Genomic DNA, 26529 nt, shown 5'->3' with positions numbered 1-26529 from the left:
TATTGCGAGAAATCGGCAAAAAAATGCCGAATTCATGAAAAGTGCAAGCCTGTTGCTTTATTCATCAAATGGACAATTAGCTGCCGAATGCGTGCATTGGGCATAAATGTTCTTGCTTTTTTCATGCTTTGAGCAAACTATATATATATATATATATATATATATATATATATATATATATATATATATATATATATATATATATATGTATATACATATATATATATATATATATATATATATATATATATATATATATATATATATATATATATATATATATATATATATACATCTAAACGGACGGGATGTATGTATGTATGTTTATGTGTTTGTATGTATATAGGTGCGAGTGCATCGACAAGTATGGAGATTTAAAAAAAAACAACTTTTAGAATACCCTGAGTATACGTTATCCATAGGGATGTGGCGGAACGACCGATTGTGTCGAGGTGACGCAGGGAAGTGGGAGGGTGGAGCGTCTGACATGTGCTCCTGATATTGAGCGCCGAGCGAGCGTTGGAAAGGGTGACATAAGCGTCAGATGCGCGGAACGTACATATATACACACATCCAGGAAGACACACAGACACACATACACATTCATTCATCATTTCGATGAATGAATGTGAACGGGTAGCGTTTAATGAGCACTTGACTTTTTACTATTAATACGCACGAGCGCCTATAAACTATGTACCTTATACTATATTTATATATAACATATAACTTTATTTTAATTCGTGTATCAATTCCTTTTCGAAGCCACCCGTTGAAATCAACGGGCACAACACTAGTTGAATTATAAAAGACAGAACTGAGCTTTGAGCGTGTATGTACATATGTATGTACATACGTATCCATAATTCTAGTAAATGCTAATAAGTTTTGGCTGGTTTACGACTGCTCATAAGCGATGCAATAATGCACTTCGCGAGTGCATAACGAGCGCATTCTGATTGCGGTTTATGTAACAGACGGTAATGTAAAGACCCGTCTTCTGGTCCTCACTCCTCACATGGATGATGAGGACAAGCTGACGAGCACTGTGAGGCCGACCAGTCATTCCACTTGCACCCTAACCTAACCTTGATCTTGCACGTAAAACGCAGCTGCAATCGGACGCACTTCATCTGCTGCAATCCGTCTCGATTTAAGAACGATAACTCCGAGATAAACCTAGCTATTTCTTTTTTAATTTTCATATACACATAAAAGTGAGATAATTTTATTGCTGTAATATTTTATTCCAATCACAGAGCTTCCAATCACGATAACCTCTCGAACTAGAGCAGAGTCTTCTTTGGCAGCTATTAAAATTTAGCTATAAAAACGATCATACATGTAAGTAAACGAACGATAAAGGCACTCTTTTATGATATAAAAACATATAATCGTAGCTTTATCCATTCAAATGGTATCATTTAATAGAGGCCGTGCAAACATATCACGAGCTTTTATTGAAGATTAGTAAAAAGTTGTTCTTTAAAAAAGATAGTTTATTATAGTTTATGTATATTATGTATGTATGTATATATGGTTGACGGACAATTGGCTGAATGGACACTTGGCTGACGGACACTACACCGATGGACGCTTGGTAGAACGGACATTAGACCGACGGACATTTGGCCGAACGAAAATTGTAATTGTTTAAATATGTCAAAAATATCAATAAGGTCGAGGTGATTTCTGAATAATGTATCTGTATTCAGTGAATTTTGAGTAATTGCGATACGCGAAATGTTTGAGTAATTGCGATACACGGCCAAATGTTTGTTCGATCAAACGTCCGTTCGGCCAAAAGGCCATCGGATTAATATCCGTTCGGCCAAGCGTGCGTCGGCCAAGTGTCCATTCGGCCAAAAGTCCGCGTAACTTTTTTAATTAAATGTTTTTATATTCATTAAGACAAAAAAATTACGCGACTATATGGTTACGGGCAAAATGCTTAAACGAAAAAAATTACTACGTGACATAATGTTCACGGACAAAATGAATACGCGACGTAAGTTCATACACAATACATTAATATGTTCAATAAGTTTTCATATGTTTAAAAATTCAACAAAACGTGTGGTGACGAAGATTTATACACGTCCTTTGATATATTAATAAATAAATATTATAAATAAATAAAGCCAGTCTAATCGAAATTTAATCATAAATAACAATCATAAGAATTTTTTGAACTCTTCGTACTAATAAGAAAATAATGATTTTTATCACTTTCTTTATCGTTATCATTTTGTCGTCGGTGTTTTGTTAGACGTATTGTCCGTAGACATTTTGTCGCGACACCATTCTGTATACCTATGTATTTTACATAAATATCTACATATATCGAATTAGCGCCGTTTTCAAATCCAAAATGCCACTTTGCCTGAAGAAGAAGAAAATCTTAGACAATGTGTTTTGCCAATAATGACGTATAGAAGCGAAACTTAGGCATTGAACTCCAGAACGCTTCATAAAGTCCAATTCACTCAAAGTATGTAGTATGCAACACTGAATGCTCTGCATAACGAGGAGAGATAGAAAACGGAATACGTCTGTGAGAAGTATGGCAAGGATAGTCGATATAATATAGTAAAGGATTGAAATGACAATAGGTGGATCATGAAGTTAGAAGAATGGACGATAGATGGACGAAGAAAGTATTCGTATGGTGCCCGATATAATATAAAAGAGTTCTAGGAAGATGGGTGGATGAAATTTGAAAAATATGAGGAATGAGATGGATAAGAGTAACTCAAAATACCAACGAATATAAGCGTAATAAGTAAATGGCTTTTTGCTGTAGGGTTTCGGTCAGAATTCGTAAACCGGAAGTAGTATTTTTTTTTAAAACAATATTTCATTATTTCATTTTGACCTTTTAAATTGTTTTAAGCTTCTTGATATTTATTGTGTATAATAAAAATAGTGATTTTAAGTAAAAAAACTTAATTTAATGAACCGGAAGTGGGATTTTTTTCCTCGTAGAAAGGTCAAAAATGTTGTGTCCACTACTCTGTCCACAACCCTGAACGTATTAAGCTGAAAATTTATATTTCTATCCTTTATGTACTAACTTAGAGCTGGTAGGGTTTTGGTCAGAATTTGTAAACCGGAAGTAGTATTTTTTTTAAAACAATATTTCATTATTTTATTTTGACTTTTAAAATTATTTTTATTTTCTTGATATTTAATGAGTTTATACTGATAGTGATTTTTGGTAATAAAAAAATTTGAACAAAATCTGACAACCGGAAGTAGAACTTTTGTTTTGTGCAAGTTTCCATACATTTGCGCTTACTTTGTATCGCTATCATAGTCATCAGTTCAATATCGAATTTTGTTTTGTAACCTTCTTATATTCCTCAAATACATAGATAAAGTCATGGGTTGGTCACACCCGAATTTTTTTATTTGAAAATTATTTCTCACTAATATATTATTACTTAATTTTAAACATGAATTTTCAATAAAGCATGTATTTGAAAGTAATTAAGAATTTCTTAAAATTATGACCTGGACAAAGCCTGGCAGTCAATCTACCTTTAAATCACTACATATACATACATACATACATATAATGTTTAAATTAACTAGTAGAATTCCAAACATCATATTAAATAAAACCCACATAAGATTCATACGCACTATTCAAACCGAACAACGCGCGCAAGTAAACCAGTTTTATCATAAGCTCCGATATTTAAACTGATTTATTATATAAAAATGATGCACAATCCTAATTGCAATTACCGAGATAAAAATCTGCACCCACACACACACACATACACACACATGAATTTATTTACATTTTAATAAACACGTCCTTTTATTTGCATACAAATATTTAAATAAATTAGTCAGATATGAAAAGCTCGTCGCGCGCGGCTAATAAAATATTTACTATGAACAAATTAATACTACAACTCGTGTAGATCAGACACATGATTCTGCAAATGTATTCAGAGCTGCTTTACAGCAATTTTTTTCAACCACCGATCGAATTCCCCACCTGCAAATATTTACAATACTTTCCGACACTGTTCGGTGTGCTTATTTATATCGAAATATTTCAATGGCGCCTTTGCTTTATTACGAATTTATCCGACACGATTTTTATTTTCGAACAACGCTTTATAATAATATAATATAATATATAAGAGGAATTGAATGGACACGAGCTCATCTCGAAGGCTGTGTAGCGAACGAGTCACGACGGCTCACGCAATAAATTACATACAAGAAGAAGACGAAGGTGTATTTTGTACATAAAGAAGTAAAGCAAGTGTGGCAAGTGCGTGTCGTGTATAATTAGCCGAACTGTGACCTAGCCATTGTCTTTTCGAATAAAATTCCATCTATGTAAGAAGCAAAGGTCGTTAATTATAGAATATTCGGGCAGATGGTCGAGAAGATTACGACTGATACATAAAACGCAGGTAATTCGACCCGACTAATTAGTTTCAGTGATTCGATGATATTATGAATTTATATCGGTTTAAGAATCTATGCTGTTTTGATGATGCAAGCCATGATGGTAATTATCGTATGTACTGTGGCATTGAACTGGTGTAGAAAAAAACAAGTATACTTGCATACTTAGTAATGGAGCTATATGGTTGTCTTTATACGGTAAAATATGCAACTTTTTTTGCATTTGAAGAATTTTATACTGAAGTCGTGGTACATATGTACATACATATATCCATTTATTTTCTGCTCATCAAAAATAGGTACGAGTTGTATTCTATGTGAACATTTTTAAGATAATTAAAAATTAACAGAAGATTGACATTGATGTCTGATCAAATATACATAATTGGATGTATTTTAAAAAGCAACTGTTTTTTATCATTTCTTTTCTTATATCTTACAATAATATAAAACCGAAACGGCGTCTGTAATTCTTTTCTGATTGGCTGGATTGGTCAAAGACGTTTGTGATCGGTCATTAAATAATATTAATTTTTATCGATTCAAATAAATTGAATAAAAAACTTTTTTCTTGGTATTAATTTAATTTATATTTACCGAGCGAAGCCGGGTAGCGCCACTATTATACAATAAAAACAAATTCAAAGCATTTTAAATACAAAATATCGATATAACGTTGCTTCTTTTATATACACTATACATACATAGATAGGTACTAATACTAAATACTAATTTTCTAAATTTCATTTTACATTGCATAAAAATGTTGTAAACGTCAAAAAACGACCTTAATGGATTAGTTTCATTATGCTAAACTACACTGTTTTAGCAACATTAGAAAATAGCAGTATCAGTGATATAAAAACATCAAAAATCTCATCAAATACATAGTAAGCATTAAATTAAACCAATTGGAGTGAAATTTGAGGTATATTTTTTGCTCATTGTTGATATTCAATATATAAATAAATCTTTAAATAAAATTCCAAATATATCTTTACATATACATTTAGGAAAGAACGTGCAGAGTATATGTATGTGGTTACGGAGCGTGCATAGTGCATGGTGTGTATGGGCAGTGTTTGGAAACATCTAACTGTGTATAAGGCACTAGCCCTTTGGCGGACCTAACAGAAAGAAAAGCCGTTTGATCTAATCCACGTGCATAATTTGAAATTCCTTTCATCCTGATCCTACATATGTATGTACACAGTGGCGGACTGGCCATACAAGCGAACATGCCCGATGGCATGTGGGCCCCACTATCTGTTGGAAAATATGGGCCCTCAGTAAAATTAAATAACTTTGTAACTATTTCATGTGTGTAAAAATTTATAGGATATTGCACTTTGGGACCTAAAGTTTGGGTATTTCAACAAAACAAATTTCTTACAATATATACAAACAACTAATACATACCAAGGATCGGTTAACTTTTTTTATTAGGCTCGAAATGTAAGTTTCAATATTTGCGTGGGCCCTTTTGCTGGGCCCATTTCCAACCTCAAGATTATGTATATATTATCTATGTAACAACTACCTACTGAAATAAAAATGGGAATAAACAAATTTCCGTGAATAGTATAAACTGAATTGCTTAAAACAATTTTGATAGGACGATTCATCATCAACATTCGATTTAAATTTACTACATACTTTCAAAATAACATTTGATTATACTTCGACGATATAGTAAGATTTAAATACAAAATTTTAAACAGTTTCCGAATATAAAATCTATTCCTAATCTATGTAGACACATCCATGAATAAATAAATATACGATAGGGGCCCCCTCCATTGTTTTCAGGGACGTAATTGGGGGGGGGGGGATTCCTAAATTAAGGAATAGTGTGAATTTAGAAAATATTATGGATTTAATGATTAATGATATACTACGAATCTATGAATGCTACGTTTATTTCTTATGTATGTTACTTTTGGGTAAACTAATAAAATAATCGCTGCTATGTATGTGCTTTGAAAAAAAAAAATTTTATTATTTCGAAGCAAGTATATTTTGGTTTTTAAGTGGTATGCCTCGGGTAAAATTCTTAGAAATTGTTCATCCTATGGAGCGAATCGTTAGAAAGGTCCCCTTTACTTTATTTTGTCTCAAAAACAGATGTATAACGTTTATTTTTCCGAAACTATATTTTTTGTTTTCAGGAAAGGTTTTAAATTAATATTTTACTTTATCGGTTCAATAACAAATGATTTTATTTTTCGTATTTTTATTTTATTTGCAGACGTCCCATTCTCTCCCTAAACAACGAATGAGATGGATTTAAACTTCATGTGTAACGAATTCGGTCCAAAAAAAGTTTTAGTTATTTAATAAAATTGCTTTCTGACCAAAACCTTATCAAGTTTAGTACATAAAGAATACAAAACAAAATTTTCAGCTTGATACGTTCAGGGGTGTGGATGCGAACCGAAAATTTAAAGAATGTAGCTTTTTTTTCTTATACATTTGAAATCCCGGTGATAGCACCGGGATCCCGGGATCGAAAATTCCTAGCACCGCAATCCCGATGCTGAAGTAACCTTCCTGGATTGGAAGCACTAATATACATATATAAAATAATAAAAAGACACACAGAAACACACACTCAGGCACACAAAGCCACACACATTTTTCTATATTATGTAAACGTGATCAGTGGTCGATTCCGAGCTCGAATTATCGCATGATCCCAAAACTTTATTTATTGTTATAACGTACATTATGTACATACATAGATAGTCGGTAGAAATTAAGTTAATTGATAGTTTTTTAGTGACAGTTTGATGGTCGATTTTTGTTGACCATGTGAAGATTTTTGGAAAAAAATTTTAGCCTGCGGTGCTTTTTTGGTTTTTTACATAATATTTTTTTAAAAATAAACTTATTTTTTTCATATTTTATAACTCAATAAGGTGTACAAAGAATATTTTCCATTTTTATTACGATATAAAAAAGATTTTTTGAAAAAAACTCAATTTAACCAATCTTTGCCTGCCCCCCCAAGAAAAAGCTGAAATGACGTCTCTGATTGTTTTCTACCGAAAGTAAAAGCCGCTTTTATGCCGCATTCTTTTATGATGCATTCTATTTACCTAGGACAAGGGTTAAAACGAAATATACAATGTAATTTATGGATCTATTTTGCTTTTGCCATTTTTCTTGTACCTAAATTTGTTTATTCCCGTTTTTGAAAATTTTATTTATTTTTTACCCTTGATTTTTAGTGTGATGGAAAGAAGAAAATTTTGATATTTGGGGGGGGGGGACAAATTTTTTTAACCCTGGGTCAAAGTCAAAGGGGGCCCCCCTTTGACTCCTGGCATGCACTAATTTCAGTCCCAGTCCGCCACTGTATGTACATATATACATATGTACATACATATACATATAAACGCCGATTAGAATTTAACATATGGAGACAAACAAATTTATTCACAAACAGAGCACTTTAAACCATTCAAATCAAAAAGTACCGCTGTATAAAGAATATTTTATACTATGTAGTATTGTGTCCGTTGATATTTCAACGCATGATTTTGGAAAGTAATTGGTGCATATACCACACCCGAGGCTTTCATTTAATTAATAATGACATGAAGATAGACCTCTCACAGCTGGAGTCCACGTACACGTCCCGTGCTGCACTAGAGTTATGGGGAGCTAAATGAGCCAAAATTCTCGCTCACATTTCAACACGGAAATTCTGGATCAATCATTCAAATAACACTAGCGAGGCTTCAAAAGCCGTTTGTTTACCCATTGATTTAGAAAGAAACGACCGGAGACTGGGCATTTCCCTTTGATTGTATCTCACTTAGCCGATGAGTTGATTCCAAAGGAAATTGGCATCATATCCATCACACGTAAAACCTACATATCATATTTTTCCATTAATTAATTTTGATTCAAATATAGCACTAATAATATTTACATACTTTTCGATATATGCACAGTTTCGTATGCTATTAATTAGTCTTACACATATTACTATATTGTACAAATCAACTTCCGATAAATATATATTTTCATGAAACCACACTTTGCAATTAAGCCCTTCTTCCACCGAATGCCCCCCAATTATAATCGGAAAAAAATACTCATTCGGAACAGGAAAAATCATCGTCCAATATTCCGCTAGTTCTTCGAATGGTCAATCCGATAAAATCGTAACGGTTCATGCAACATATCCACAGTCGACTCAAACATTGCAATTTAACAAATAGAGCACCAATTTTCCTCCACGTTGTAACCACACACAAAGTCACAAATTCCAACACGCATTCACACATATATAAATGTCCATTTTACTGCACTTGCTTCCACTTTAATACCGAGATCGATCACTCGGACCATTTACGTGACACAAGAATGAAATTCACACGGAAAACCCCGCAACATTGGTAGGCACACACAATCACGGTATGTACGAAGAGGAAGAGACGTGCATGCATATTTTTTATATATAATATATGTACCTGTGTATGTGTGTGAATTCCAAAAAGTAATTTGGCAAATCTTGAATACCGACCGGGCCATTTTAAATGAACGGATGTCGTTAACCGTATGCTCGCGAGATCTCGGTGCGATCGCTTCCCAACCTGTTCTTTCTTTTTTTTTTTTCGTTTTCGCTTAATTCATTATTATGTATTATCATTATTTATGTTTGCATTCGGGATGAGCGGATGTTCGCACAATGCCCTGCAGTCGCATTTTTAATTATTTTTATTGTATGAATGTGTGATTGAATGCTTTTGTCTGTCCACAACGATGTGAGCTTTTGTTTGTACAAAACTAAGTATAATATATCTATGTACATATCATTTGGAGTTAGATGACAATTTAACATTTCGTTGTTTTGACGTTTATTTACACTAATTTATAAATTTCTGAACTCTATATAACAAATATAAAAAGCATTGAATTTTTTCCTATGTAAAATTTCGGTCTCCGTGACGAGCCGGAATGTTAAATTACAGAAAACTCAAATATCGGAAGGCAAAGATCGAAAAACTTAAGTCGAAATATCAAAAACAATATGGCAAAGTATGAAAACGATCGGATAAGAGATAAAAATGACCATTGACACGAAAGCCATGTGAAACGTAAAGGAGGTATGTAAAAAAGGGTGCATGGTAAACGGTACATACTCACATACATACTCAGTTAATTTGCGCGAGCAGGATACAACAGGAACAAGAGGAACAGGCTTTTCCTCCCGTATTAATGTGCGCGCGCAGAATACGGGAGGAAAAGCCCGTTCCTCTTGTTCCTGTTGTACCCTGCTCGCGGAAATTAAGTGAGTATGTACCGTTTACTATGCACCCTGTTTTTTTGATCTTTCGAATTAAGATCTTTCGATTTTCGATCTCTGCCTTCCGATATTTGTGTTTTCTGTAATTTAACATTCTGGCTCGTCACGTAGACCCGGAAATTATATATGTATATATAATTTGTTTCTAAGGTTAAAACCTTCATGGAGTTTGGTCTTTTAGACGATTTTATATTAGATTTTTAAATTGATAAGTGAATTTTCCTGTGCGAAAAATAAGCTACATTTTGTACGTGTAAAAGTTCATTCACACATTAAATTAACACTTTTATGCGAATTCTAAAAACAGTCAGTTAAAGATACAATCCTAATTACCATATTGCGATAAGAAACAGATCACATAGCATTTTTCCGAAATTGTAAAAAAAAAGTAGTGCAAGTACGTCTTTTTCATTTTTGAATTAACGTTTTTTAGAAAATATTTTAATTATAAAAATTTAAATGTAATATATTTGAATTAACTAACATAAAAAATAGTCCAATGCACTCATAGAAGTATGGAACGCTGTATGAAATTGAAATAGGAAACTGAATACCTGGGTGAGAAGTATGACAAGGGTAGTCGATATACTAGTGAAGAGATTGAAATGGCAATGGATGAGTCACGCAGTTAGTAGAATAGACGAAAGATGGATAAAATAAGTGCTGGAATCCTACCCGAGAATGTAAAGGGGTGTAAAGAAAGCCACAATGAAGATGAATGGAAAATGTGTGGGGTGAGATGGAATGGAAGCGTGTTGGAGAGACTGTATATGATTATGATGATAAAGATCAGAACCGATGAGAGGAGGAAGGGGAAACGATACAAATTCCCGGTGCCCAGCTATTTTAAGAGCCTCGTAAGCGATGTAAGCGAGACCTACAATTTCCCGTCTGCCCAGCGGTGACGAATTCCTCGACAAAATTCGACATAAACTTTCAAATGCTTATTAAAACGCACAATTATTTTAAAAATTTTTTCAAATTGATAATAATGATATTTAATAAAACAAATCATTAAAAAAAATTAATTCCACACACATTTTTCTGTATATGTTAGTCAGAGTGTATTTTCAGTTGTTATATATTCTAACTAGCGTTTTAGGTTAATCAAATACAATTCAACTAGTAAATTATATCTCTACAAGCAGAAATACACTTTCAACAATGTGCGCCAGTTTTGACAGCTCTAATGTATTTCCGAATACTTTTGAATTCAGTAATGTGCTAGTATTTGCTAGATATTACGAATAAAAGTAATGAGTACCGTATTAAGATAACTCTAAGAATGTGTTGAAAACAAAAATATGATTCACGGAAACCTAACCTCTCCATCTAATCAGGAACCAACTTATAGTTGAACTGTAATTTCAGTTGTAATATACTTTGACCAGTTGGAATGTAATTCGCCATATCAATCAACTTACATGGGTTAGTCGGAATATATTCCGACTAGTCAAAATACATTACAACTGAAAATACACTTCAACTATAACGGTAGTTGGTACCAGGTTAGATGGAATAAATTCCAACATGTTAAAATACATTGCAACTGGAAGACACACTTCAACTGTAACATATAATATATATGTATGTATGTATGTATATAAATGTAATTCCCAAACGAAGCACTACATATAAAATAAAATGCGTTAGTTGTTGCGCATAAAAGTCAATCGAATTTATTTTAATTGGCATAAAAACCAACATTTTTATCTTATACAAAGTGCATTTCGACTACAAAGAACCCGAAAACGATAACATAAACAAAATAAAACACGCGCAAAAGAGAGTTATGTAGTTCACAACGCGTTTGTTATCCAATCGATTAAATAGACATTTTTGAACTTGAACTTGACCAAAACTGGTTCTCCTACATACACGTAATACTACAATGTATAATGTAAGCAAACAAAAATCATCATCAAACGTTCGTTCGGTAGGCACAGACACATTTATTTGTCTGTCACTGACAAATTATACATCGTTAAGATTGTTCAACCTGCACACACACACACACACACGCACAAACAAACAAAAAATAGTTATAAAAATGCAATTTATATTATATTAGATCTTAAGCGCAAAATAATTGACGTGGCCAGTTACCACCACGAATGCATAACATCATGACAAGTCTCATACAAAATTACATTACGTAAATTCTAGAGGGTAAAAATCTCATAAAGGCTAACACACCTTTATAACTGTAAAATCTCGAACTATGTGTTTCCGTTCCACGATTTTATTATATGCATACAACATTAAAAAATATAAAAAAAATACACACACTGCACACAAGAAGACCGGTTTTGAAACTTAAAACATATTTTTTTCGTTCGAAACTAGCATAGTGTAAAATATGCAGATAAATCGGCGAAGTTAATTTATGCCAAGTATTTTTCGGAACAATGCTCAGACAGTGTGAATGAGCCTCAAGGTGGGCATTCATGTAGAGATTAATCGACAGACAAGTCTCTCGTAAGGTATCTGGAGAGGATATTTCTCTCCTAGAGATTCTAAGAATCGTTTGCCAAGTACAATTTTGGGATTATGTACATATGTGCATTGAAAAAAACTTTAATTTAATCGTGGAATTAACCGACGAAGATATCTGTTAAAGATTCGTATTTAACAAATTTGTCTGTCGTAGCGGTTTCTCAGAAATCAATAACCTATCAGCCAATAAGCCTCTTCGACACGATTCCAGTGATATAGCTATACAGGGGATGGTGATTAGGGCAATATGCTTTTGAGGCATTGTAACTACAGATCGGCGCCAACGTGCAAAAATGGGCTCACCATTGTCAATTTCTATAGTCAACCCTTTTTTTTACTCTCTAGCTTTGTAGGACAATAGTAACGAACCCTATTTCCTGGAAAATAACACGCTAGCGCCGAAGCTTAATTATAACTAGAGGTAGGACCGGAAGTGCGCCGTCTATTGTTCCATTATTGTAAATGCTTTGTAAAAAAGGTTCGGCAAACCTTTAACAATGCATTTACAACATGTGAACAATGAACAGCGCGCTCTGGGTCCGCTCTTTAATTATAACAGCTATTAACTTCATAGAAAGCTTTTTTTTAATCTCTTGCATTCAACACTGTTGGAACGTGTATTGTGACCGGCCATTGCCCTTTTAATCAGTCTTAGGGTAAGTGCAGGAGCTTTTCACACAAAACTGTTCATTATTGTTGATTTCTTAGAAAAACCATGTTTTTTTACTCTTTTATTTTGAACACTAATGGAACTGACCATCCTATCTATAGTTACAACCAAAGATCGACGTTGGATGGATGCTTTTCGCACGAAAAATGGTTCACTATTGTCAAAACATACCGCTTCATTGGTGTTCAAGTAAGAGAGAAAAAAAGCATGGTTTTTCTAAGTAATTGACAATTTCTAAGTAATTACAAGAGATCGGCGGACAAGTTTCTTTTGCTCACAAAAAATGGTTCACTATTGTCAATTACTATTATCCTACAAAGCAAGAGAGCAAAAAAAAGAACTATTTTTTGTGGGCAAAAGAAACTTGTCCACTATCAGAAGTGATTTTATTTTTTTTTTTTATTTACATATGTATATACCAGGAAGGCCTTACAGGTAAATTCCAATGCGCCTTCCTGGCCAATTACAAATACAAATGCAGCATTTTTATTACAAGCCGTTGAATTGCGAGACACTGAAAATTCGCAAATTAACGAGGCATCTATGAATTGTACATAAATTTTATTGTACATCAATCAAACTTTAAATAGTGGTGACATAATAGGTAGGAAGGATTTTTAGCCTATTTTTCCGGGAACCGTTTCAACAATGAAATCAGAGAAAATTGGCAAACTCTGATAGGAAACGATCAACCTGGAGTCACAAATCCAGGTCTGACCAACAGCATACTCATAAATTAATTTTCATTCAGGGATTGAACCCGGCACCTTCTTGACGCTAAGCAGAAGCTTAACGACCGAGCTATGCTGCTGATTTAAATTTCTAACGGTAACCAAACCACGGAAAATGGCAAAGTTTCAAAGCGAAGTGAAACATAGAAAACCCTTATAAAAAATCGCATATATGTACATATTAACAGACAGCTTGCCTTTATCTGAGAAACCGCTACGACAGACACATCATTGTGAATTTTTCTTTAGACAATATTACTCTACCTCCAATTATGCCATAAGTGTCATAATTTCGGTGTGAACGAGCCCTTATGTGTGAGTACCAATTGATGCGATAAGCTCAAGTTCAACATCCTGAAAACAGTGACAAGTCGCTAACAACATTACCACAATATATGCATGTGTGGATACTGTGCGCTATTATGGTTGAGAGATTGCGTGAGAACTATAGCAAATTAAACAACAACAATGAGCATCATCGCAAAATACCGTTTTACTCAGTCCGAGGCTATACATGTATACAATATAATTTTTTTCGTGTAATGCAATTATGTAACTGTAACTATCCCCCTCGGTGTGTGGTTATCCCCGTAATGAAACAAAGCAAACTCGCACTGTTGTTTTTCTAGATGTGCTGTGTGTTACCATTATCATCATTATTACGACGATGATGACGCGTAGGTATAAAGTTTAATTAAGTACTTTTTGATGATGTAAAATAGTCCGAAGCGTTAAAAAATTATGGGCATATTCGTATATATGTACGTATATACGAATATACAAGGCAGAGTTTCAAAGCTACCCCCCCCTCCCCCTTCTTACTACCCATAAAATATTTTCCAATTAGAACAAATATTTTTTTTAATATTGTATTAGAAATCGTTCTAAAAATATAATAAAAATTCTCTCTCTCAGAAACATTAATAATAAAATTTTTAGAAAAAGCAACTTTGTATTAACAAATCTGTTCAGTGTTCAGACTACGAGAAGGAGGAAGTTTGAATTTTTGATTTAAATTGAATTCAAAAATTTTCTGTCAGTTACTGAATGAAAACGAAAGGCATGCTAAGATCGTTTTCGGAAATGTGTACGTGCGCGCATTGAATTATGCTACCGTCTGCAATATTTAAAAAAAAAAAAAGTAAAACTTTATTTGCCCACTACGTTCAATTCGATGATGCTGAAATTTCTGCTATAAATACATAAGCTAGCGTCAAGAAGGTGCCGGGTTCAATCCCTTTATGAAAATGAATTTTTCAGAGTATGCTGTTGGTCAGACCTGGATTTGTGACTCCAGGTTGATCGTTTCCTATCAGAGGTTGCCAATTTTTTCTGATTTCATTGTTGAAACGGCTCCCGGAAAATAAAATTGGCTAAAAATCCTTCCTACCTACTATGTCACCACTATTTGAAGTTTGATTGATGTACAATAAAATTTATATACAATTCATAGATGTCTCGTTAATTTGCGAGTTTTTCAGTGTCTCGCAATTCAACGACTTGTAATAAAAATGCTGCATTTGTGTTTGTATTTGTAATTGTCCAGGAAGACGCATTGGGATTTACCTGTAAGGCCTTCCTGGTATATACATATGTAAAAATAAAAAAATAAAAAAATAAAATTCCACTTAAAAAAATAAGTTCTTGCCAATAAATTTAAATATAGAGCTTCTCGGGAATGTTATGCATCTAGCAGATATAGAAGATCCTAAAGCCCTTCTTCCAATTATTACAATACACGTCTTAGTTTCTTATATATGATGAAATCAAAATAAATAACTTTATAAATGGTTTTGATACCAAAATTCCAACTATAAAAGCAATAGGATATTCCAAGAAACACCCAAACTTAAACACCATCAATTAAAGCTGCATAATAAATTCCAAACGTCAACGTCTAGAAAACGCTCGAATCTCACACCAAATTTGACACAATTTAAAACACAACACACTAAATTAGAAACACCACATCAAACAGCAATTAGTCTGCCTATCATCTTTACAAATGACACATTTACGATCACCCAAACATAAACAAATATATTAATACATCGACGTGCGACCGCATCGTCCGTCCAACTCAACACACACACCCCCATATTAAAACAACCCTTTTATGCGAATTTTAAACACAAAAATTATAAAAAAAAGCCTTTACCTGTGGTCTCATCGGAGGCATCCTCGGCAGAGGAGGCTGGTAGAAGCTACCGGAAGTCAGCCCCGGTCTGAACTTCTTCTGGCCAACACACACCGACTCCATCGTCTTCATGGTCAAACGATCAGTTCATCACTGACAACCAATCGTTGAAAAAAAACACACACACACACACAACACTGTCACAAGTATCACCACTGAAAGTATTATTTTTTGCGCGATCACACCTGTAACAGAAAAAAAAACAAAACATAAATCAATTTCACCGGTCGTTTCAGTGTTTTGATTACCTACGTGAAAGAACTGTTATGTGCTCGATCGGTATTCGTGTTACATTAGCATGTGTTACCTAAAGTTTATCGCTTATAAATATATTCATTAACCGCCTAGTCGACGAATATATTTGAATAAATTAATACACACACACATATATACGGCATACATGCAAACAGTATGGCAGTTGATAGTGGTGAACAAAAAAAAATACAACAAAATTAGTGACCGTTAAAGATGATGGTATACAATTTGATTTTGTTAGTTTAATTGACTCTCACTGTGTTTATTGTGTGTATAATATATGGGTTGCTATGTAAATAAGTTGCCTACTGTTTCGATTGAAAGCATAAGATAAATGGATTCAAGCTGTCATATGGTTCAATGACTGAATGGTAGTTCAGTCAGTCTTCAATTATCACATGATCATGTGTTGAATTCAATTTGGCGTATATTGGTCTTGATAAATGTATGAACTACCTCTGAGGGTGGTTCTTCTATTTTTATTTTATAAAATATATGACAGGTAAACCCCAATGTGCTTGTCTGACCAATTATTTTATAGTGTTGGACCATTGTGTCATTACAGGAAGAATCTAATGCACCACAATGGTCTACATAAGAATATATAATAATACATACAATAAAAAAGAAAAAAAAATACATAAAAATATCAAATAACAGAATACGATTGAGATTACTTAAACTTAAGACTAATAGTTTGTGCATGAACAAACTAGTTCGTTTGTTCATGCATAATTTGTTCTTTCGCGTACCCTAAAATTGGCCGTATACAAAACAACAACAAACTTGTATGTTGATGAACGAACGAAATGAACGATCTATTACGATTATTTTTCACCGTCCAAAACCAAACCGAGCAAAATGGCAAAGTTTGAAAACGATCGGATAAGAACCCAAATTTTGTCACAAAACCAAATCGTTTCTGAAGTAAGAAGAAGTTTGCAATAAAAATACTGATGGCCAACAATACGTTTATTCTGCTATTTCGAGATTCTGGACACATCGAATTAAAAATATTAACCAGCAGCGTGGTCTAGTGGTGAATGTTGAATTATTTCGTACTTGATGTTACGAGTTCGATTCCCGCTAAGTCACGCTGTTGGCCAGACCTTGGTTTGTCAAGGTCGATCGTTTCTTATCAGAATTTGCCAATTTTTCTGAATTTCATTGAAACGATTCCTGTAAAAATTGGCGTTTCCTTCCCAATTTTCTGTTGTGAACCTTTAGTTATTGTTATATCTTAGGTTTCGCCATATTGCTCACCATAGATGTCTCTGTGGTTGTTTATCGAATATAAAAATTCGTATTGTTACATGTAAGTTATTCATTGTTATTTATCGTATTAATACGATGTTTGTAATATCTGACCATAGATGTCAGATATTGTTTAGATTTACATGTATCTACATATGTAATAATTATGTGGACCAGGAAGGCGCATTTGGGGTTTACCTGTTAAGCCTTCCTGGTATATTTGTAAATAAATAAATATTTATAAAAAAAAAAAGTAGTGATAGAAAATTGTTAATGAAATCAAACTGAAATAACGTGTTTGGAACTGAAAATTGCACTTCCGCCACTTTCAAATATATTCTTGAATGTTGTGTTTATTAAAAATAAAATATAGAATGAAAAAAATAAATCATTATAGGCGTTTAAGCAATTAAAACGGATATTTACCAAGAAAACGCCGAGGCGAGCGTAGTAGGCGAACAATGCCACTGAACATTTTGGGCGATTAACGTCAGGCACTTTTTCGTGGGATAATTTTCAAACGCGTCTAACACGATATTTTTGCACCATCATCATGACGGAGGATCTACTTATATTGATGACCAAAATGAGCAATATATGGCAAAGTATAAAAACGATCGGATAAGAGGCAATAGTTTTCCTGAATTGTAATCGTAAGTGAAGCTAAAAGGTGGTTGGTACACATTGAGGATATTTCAGGTACAAACGAATAAAAAATAGCCACTAATCTAAATAATCCAAAACATTAAGCACAACACCATCGTCAACAAGCGTGCTCGCGACAGTTGCGTGTCACGCCAGAAACAGTTAGCGCCAAATATCGCCGATGCGAAAACGGGTTAATGCCGTCAATAGTGGGTTTATTGCGTGAAATTGCACTCGGAATTGCACACAGCGATGCACTCAATATCGGAGGTCCGACATACGTCAAAAGGAAGTGTTGCGAGTCAACGTTTCTTCGTCGGTGTTTCGTAACGTGGGAGTCGATGGCCAATGCCAATGTCACATTGCTCCACTGACCCAACACGCCTAGATTCAAATCGCTGTTTTATATGCCTTACAACGCGACTGGTTTGCCTAAAATGCATCTTTTGTACGCGTTAAGTGTTAAATTGGCAGGCTGGACGACGTCCTATGAATTCTCGAGGACCGAATTTGTGGTCTCTTCGAGTTTGCATCATTTATTGTGCATACATGTGTATGTAAATTTAGTGAAACAGCCAAGTCTACGACCGTTGACTGCTCTGAAGTAACAGCAACAATTGTCACAATTTTTCACACGTACATTTTGGTACAAAATGAGATTCAATGTGTGTGTATTCGTTTTTATTCACAGCTGAGTTGTAAAGTTTTTATTTGAAAAATAAAATATTTTTCAGTTGTTTATTTAATTTGGTTGTATAAACGAATATTCACGATGTTATATTTAATACTAACTAGTGGTTTTACCCGGCTTCGCTCGGTATTTGTAATATAAACCGCTTAAACATGACTAATCTAATAGTAAACATTTTATTAAATTTAATTGAATAGTTTTATTTTATATAAATTTATTTGAATACTCATTTGTTTTTTTATTAAATTCATTGTCACGAACAAACAAACATATATATTAAGTCTCTTATAAAAAATTATATGTATACCAGAATCCAGCACCTGCGCCCCCGGCGCGAAGGTGGCTTCGCCCTCGGCGCCTTTGCCCCCGGGGACTTAAAATCGAAAAAAATCGAATTATTTGTTCGATGACGTCACGGACCCAACGAACGAAGGTTACATACATACATACAAAGTCTCTTTCTAAATTATATATTAGATTAATTAATATATGACAAAAAAATAAAAATAAATAAAACAACAATATTGAAAATGAGAGGAAAAAGAAAACATGCAAGAGAAATGTTTGCTTTTTGTTATGGACTTATGCTACTTTCAGATATAACAGCTCTTATGTATGTATGCACATATTAGAAGTCCCAAAACTGCATTTAAATATTTTTTATACAAAATTAAACGCGCCTGCGCCCCCGAAGCTTTCGAATCCTTTGAATTGAAAAAAAATCGAATCGGCGCCTTTGAATCGAATAAAAAATCGAATATGTTGTTTACGAACCAACCAACGAAGGTTACATACATATATGCAAAGTCTCTTTCGAAATTATATATTATACATATATATGAATTTCAAAACATTATACTACTTCTGTTGATATATTTCCTTGATTTGATTTTTAACTCTACCGACTACTTTATTGGTGCTACCCGGCTTCGCTCGGTAAATGGAAATTAAATGAAAACCATGAAAAAAATTGTTTTTTTATAAAATTTATTTGAATCGAAATAAATTAATATTATTTAACGACCGACCAATCACAAACGTCTTTGACCAATCTGAAACGAATTACAGACGCCGTTTCGGTTTAATATAAAACTCCAGCAGGCCAGCAGTATGGCTCGGTGGTGGCGTTTAAGTTTAGCACCGAGAGACTACTGGGTTTGATCCCGTGCTAATTTTTAATACTGCTGGTCAGACTTGGATATTTGTAATTCCAAGTCGATCGTTTCTTATCAGAGTTTGCCAATTCATCTGATTTTCATTGTTGAAACGGTTCATCAAATTGGCAAAAATCATCCTACCCGCTATCACAAATATCTGAATTTGATTTATGTACAATATGTAAGAATTTATGAACACATCGAAATCCATAGATGTCTCGATAGATTAATTAATTAATTGTAAAAGTGTTCTTCAGCCTCTCGAAATACAGTGATTTATGTAATAAAAATGCTGCAATGTTTGTAATTAATAGTCTATGAAGACGCATTGGGGTCTACCTGTCAGGCCTTGCTGGTAAATGTATGTACATATATACATATATGTAAAAATAAATAAAAAATATAATATTTCTATTAAACTACACAAATAATACACTATTTACAATAGAAAGTTGCGTTTTGTAATACATATAACATTTTCTAATTCTCTAACATTACGCATGTGACTAATAGTAGTAAACTTGACCTAGGTATTGAATAATTACCTGCATACATTAAGAGAGACGCTACAGCTTTTGGCCAGTGTATAGTTATTGGCCACTTACGCTAAAACGATACAATAGCTAAAACAGAAACATCATCAATATATCAAAAAACTTAGAATAACTTCACGAAATTCTAAATTCCACGTGGTATGTATATATGTAACTATCGAAGAATTGGCCTAATCTATATACATACATATATAAGATTTAACATTGTGGCACACAAGGCTTTCTTGCTGTTATTAACATTAAAATCCAAGTAAAAAAACTATAACCTATCTCCCTACAATTACATAATAAACAACCATTCGCAATCCACTGCTAGATGAAGACCTCTTAGAAGACTCTCATCCCACACATTTTTTCTGATTTCATCCACCTTTCTTCACTTAACAGCCTTTCTTTCACATTTTAACATTATCTTGGGTACCATATGAACACTTCTTTCGTCCATTTATCATCCGTTCTTCTAGCTACGTGAACATTTAAATCTCTTAACCCTCCTATTCATATCAACCACCTTTGTCATACTGCTCACCAACATACTCCGTTTTCAAGCATATTTAATAATATAAATTTCAGTATCAAACTAAATCATCATCACAATTTACAACCTCTCAACCGCTAAATGAAGACCTCTCAACACGCTTCCATTCTTTTAATTTTGGGCAACTTTCGTCCATCTCATCCCGTATACTTTTCTGATTTCATTCAACATCTTCCTTGTAACATTCTTTTCACCCTTTTAACATTCTCTCAAGTACCACTAGAGCACTTCTTTCGTCAATTTATCGTCCGTTCTTCTAGCTACGTGATCATTTTAATATATTTACTCTCAGCATTATATCAACCACCTTTATCATACTTCTCACCAACGTATTCCGTCTTCTATCTCTAATCGTTATGCCAAGCAAACAGCGTTCCATACTTCACAAATGTATGAATAGCATATAACGATAAAATTACAATATGAATGACTTAAAAATCAAATGATCAAATCTCTCCACATGTTTCTAATAGAGTTTGTCATAGCATTTCTAACTACGACAATAATCATACTATAATTGATATAAGATATATCGTTAACATAATTTATAAGCAATTTCAAAATCAAAATGAACCAATACGGCTTATTTGCCGGAAAATGTATCCAAAAACAATCTTATGCAGTATCCTAAGTTTTAAATAAAACTTTACTTCATACATATGACCAACAAATAGTTCATGTAATTTGTTTACACTTCGTACGAATATAATATATTCAATAAATTCATCAAATCAATACGTATACGTACAAACATTAATAACGAATAGAATTGAGGCTAAATCAAATTTGCATCTAACATTCCATCAAAAAAAAACTGCCAGTTCTCATTTTTTTCAGGTAGGTATGTACATTAGGAAACGGAAACGGATAACTATGTTAATGTGTGTCGATGCGACTTAAGCCGGAAGGATTTACAAACAGATAGGCAGATAGAATAAAATCCTTGAAACATTGAGTTTTTACATATAAAGACTCGTTAAAAATTTATCACGTATCCATACAATTTTTTCCCATTCGCGGATTTACAACGCACGTACACGCGTACACATTGTCTCACAGACCACAGTGCAAATCGTTCAAACGAACAATTCGGTTAAATATGTATGTATAATGATAATTATGCAAGTAAATTGCGTTCGTTTATGACGTTCAATGGTACCAGTGCAGGGTTCAACTGGTTTAACCGTAATGTGAACGTGAAATTCAAGTTAAATTAAATGCCATCGAAGACGTCGAGTTCGAGTTTACGCACTTCCATTTAAATTGCAAGTTATATCTATCTGTCATTGGGATGAATGAAAAAGTGACGACACATTAATTTACGGTTATTCAATGGCTATTGTATTATCATATCGGTGGAATATTGCGATCGCATTAAACGGCGCGTCTATTGTTTCCACTTTTTGTGATGGACTTCCTGATATTAATTTTTATTATATTGATGCGTTTGAATGGTCGACTGCTAAATTTCGTACTGTTTTTTTTTTCGTACCATTTTTAGAAACAATAGATTTTGACAAAATTTGCATCTTGTCAATACATTGTGTTATAAATGAGTCAAAATTTCGTAATACCGGAACGATACTTTTCGAACGCTCGGACTAGGTTTTGCTTTCATTATTGAATTTAAAAAAAAATAGCTGTTTAGTCTAATATTCAATCAGGGCTACCTCAAAGGTACAGCAAACTAGGTAATTTTTCTACTCGAAGTAACAATACTGACAATAAAATATTATAATTTACGAGGAACGCAGGAAGTCAGCTGTCAAATATCAACGATTCACGAATTAAACTTGTCAAATAATAAACTGTCGTCAGTACAAATGGTAGCTTGGAATTGTATATTAATTAAATACAGCTGAAACGTGACGTCAAACGAAATATATATACATACATGTATCGGGGATGGATTTGCTTCACGAAATTTAATATCTTAACCATTCAATTGATTGTTTATAAATTTAATTTCATGTAATTTTTAAAATATGTTCCACAATAACATATTCCTTTTGCAAATTTTATTCATTTTTATTAATATTATGTATTAAACATAAGTCGAGCTAATTATGAATAAAAATTTGTAAATTTAATTTTACATTTTTTCTTAATATTATCTTGAGCATGTCCCTAATTTTAAAAATTAATTAGGGGGGGGGACTGAAAAGCACTCTGTCTAGGGGCGCCATATACCCTCGAACCGGGCCTGTATTAAATTATGATATATTACAATAAAATGAATTTTTTATAATTAATAAGAAAAAAGTCACACACGAATACACTACGAAATTTCCAAGATCGTATGAAATAAATCTACAATTGTTCACTATATATTATTTAGAGGGATTTTATCTAACAAATTTATAGCATTTTATTTGAATATATTTGTATACATGCATTGAAATTATATTAGTCACATTTTATCGATGTAAAAAAATTTCGATTGAAGAAAATACGATTATATATGTACATATATACTTTTAGAATAGACAAGACGTTATAGTACTGAAAAAATCACTTTCTTTTCCTTTAAACAGGTGCATAAAATTAACAAAAAAGCTTAATAGTTCATTTTCGTTGCTAATTAACAATCAATTGAATGTTTCACTCACATGCAAATAATAAGACTATGAAATGGCACATATATTGATACGAAATCAAATCAAAATCACACTCAAGAACACTACAGAAGTTCGTAAGATCGTATAGAAAGCAAATCTATAACATTTTGACACTAATTTTCAATTGTATATAAATTCAATTCAAATGGTATGAAGAATTTGAAACAAAAACAAAAGATTTTTTTTAAATATATATAAGAAAAACTGATTCATTTTGTTTTTTTTTTATTTAAATTAAAATGATAAAAACTTTGGCTATTTATTAAATATTAAACCGATTGATTCAACAACCATTCTTTGCTGCGACGGTTCGAAATGAAACTCATCACACAAGTCGCATCAATTCGTACCGAAAAAAGTTCAACGGAATTTTATCATGAAGTCAATCGAAGAACCTTAATATATATATATATATATATATATATATATATATATATATATATATATATATATATATATATATATATATATATATATCTTTTATATTTGTATACATATACATATACATATATATATATATATATAGGTTTAACTTATATACCGTTGAGCTGTGACTGTGGCTTCTTCCAGGCCTCATAGCGGTACAAACGACTCGCTATTGGCCGCTGCAAGAAGTGTTGCGTTTGCCGTCGACGATGGTAGCACGTCCTCAGCAGGTGGCGAACCGGCCGCGAATGCCACTCTCGAGACGATGGCAACCTCTGGAAGTGGAGGTCCGCAGCCAGGTGGGGTAGTCAAGTTCAAGGCTGCAACCCCATGCCATGCCGAAACTGACAACTGCCATTCGTCATACAAAAGTGGTACCCGACCATCGTCAATGTGTGACGCATCGATTGGAAAATAGCAATGGCGACATTCGCGTCTCGGGCTGTTTCTAATGTGAACCTTTAAGAGGGCTGGACAGCAGTGCCTTGTCCATACAGAAGTACTATACTTCTCCCTACCTCAATTATGACACTAGAGACATTATTTTTTAATATGCTATGGATATCCACCATTGGGGTGCATCTATCGTTTTATTTTTTTGATTCATTATTTTTTATAGGAGCTAGGAGCCGCCAAACATCTATAAAATCGCCTCTTTGTTACACCCACGAAAAGAGTCTAGCGTGGTTATTTAACGGTCGATTAAAAAAAAATACGCCGATAGATGCACAGAAAATATCTTTCTCATACCGATGATGAAATTTTTTTAAAAATTGGTCCAGTTTTGGAGGAGAAAATAGTAGAATACGAAACCTCGATTTTGTCAATTTAAAATACGTTTTATCTGGTCGAAGCGCAACTGTCGCATTCACTCAATATATATATATATATATATATATATATATATATATATATATATATATATATATATATATATATATATATATATATATATATATATATATATATATATATATATATATATATATATATATATATATATATATATATATATTGATATATATTTTGATATATAGTGTTTGTTATATATATATATATATATATATATATATATATATATATATATATATATATATATATATATTGATATATATTTTGCGCATTCACTCAATTTATACATACACTCAATATATATATCGAAGAAAGGAACGGTAACAAAATTAAGGTTTCGGGTGTACAGCCCTCTTAAAGTGTGCTCAAAAATACGATGAAGCACCCGTTGGGTTGATTTTGGCGGTGAACCGGAAAAATGCACCCGAGATAGTTGCAAACTCGAGACATGCAAACTTTCAAAGATGCTCAAGGAGAACTAACTCAATAGAATTCCTCAAAAATGCGTCATGGGGTATTTATTTGCATGTTATCCGAGGGTGCTAACCTTTTTTTGTGGAATTCTATTTCGTAAGTTCTTTTTGAGCGCATTTGAAAATTATAACTCTCTAGTCAGCAACTCCTCTTTTCTGGAAAATAGCACTCGAGCGCCTATCCTTAGTGATTATTAGAGGTAGGACCGGAAGTGTGCTTTTTCCATGAAACAGGTCGTTTTGGGTCGATTTTCCAGGAAACAAGTCAAACTACAAAGCTAGAGTGCAAAAAAAAAGGTTCATCATTAAAATTAACAATCAACAATGAACGGCACAAACTTGGTCCGCTCTTTAATTATGACTTCTCGAAACTGCGCTACTATTCAGTGCAATTTAGTGCGTCTTTCCGGGAGCCGATTTTACCCTAGTTTGGCGAATATCTAAATCAGAGGTTCCCAAAGTGGTCCGTAGGGACCCCCGGGGGTCCGTGAGGACTGCCAGGGGGTCCCTGACAGGAAGAAAAAAATATGGGGGTCCACGAGATGTAAATGGGGGGTCCACGGACCGGAATCAATGGAATCAAATTTAATCAAAATAATGCGGGTTTAAATACACAGTACAAGAAGAATTGATTGGATTAAGCACAAACGAAGAACTTAAGGTACAGTTTAGAAAGGGTTACCAGCAGTTCTGGCTGCAGAAAGATATCCCTGTTGCTTATCCTGTATTGTGGGCTATCGCAAGAAAGTTTTTGATAGCATTTCCTTCTTCGTAACTCATGGAAAGAGGTTTTAGTGCAGTTACCAATTATTTTATGTAAGAATTTTATTGTGTTTTGATTTGTTCATTTTCATTAAAAAAAATTCAATAAAGATAAGAATAAAATATATACATATTTTTTTTTACAATTGTCCGCTATACAAAAAAAATCTATCACAGTGTGTTCATATATTTGTATTTAAAAATATTATAAAATTTCACTATTAGGCATCCTGGGGGAGGGGGTCCACGAAGGATAAAATACTGGGCTAGGGGTCCACGGGGAAAATAAGTTTGGGAACCTATGATCTAAATGATCGTCAATATTCTGTAGTAGTAAGCAAATGCAAATGCTTAAATGTAGAACTGAGTACGGTTATCGTTTATTGCTGAAATGAAAATGTCACCCACCGTTTTCTTGTAAATTTGCTTGAGTTAATTCAATAGCCTCAATTGCTATGATCA

At 33.3% G+C, this 26529-nt stretch overlaps 1 protein-coding gene across 1 annotated transcript in view; it reads right to left on the bottom strand.

Annotated features, from left to right (window-relative positions):
• LOC143919550 (uncharacterized) overlaps positions 1–24230 on the bottom strand; it is a 99439-nt gene extending 75209 nt beyond the window's left edge. The window contains exons 1-2 of the mRNA XM_077441919.1: positions 24096–24230; positions 15804–16027 (exon numbers count right to left, since the gene is read on the bottom strand). Coding sequence (XP_077298045.1) covers positions 15804–15914 — 111 coding nt within the window. The 5' untranslated portion in view covers positions 15915–16027; positions 24096–24230. The remainder of the gene's footprint in view (positions 1–15803; positions 16028–24095) is intronic.
• Positions 24231–26529: the final 2299 nt, after the last annotated feature.

Source organism: Arctopsyche grandis, chromosome 12 (assembly GCF_051622035.1).
Source record: "Arctopsyche grandis isolate Sample6627 chromosome 12, ASM5162203v2, whole genome shotgun sequence".
NCBI classification, from domain to species: domain Eukaryota; kingdom Metazoa; phylum Arthropoda; class Insecta; order Trichoptera; family Hydropsychidae; genus Arctopsyche; species Arctopsyche grandis.
This window is presented reverse-complemented; position numbering and strand designations above follow the sequence as displayed.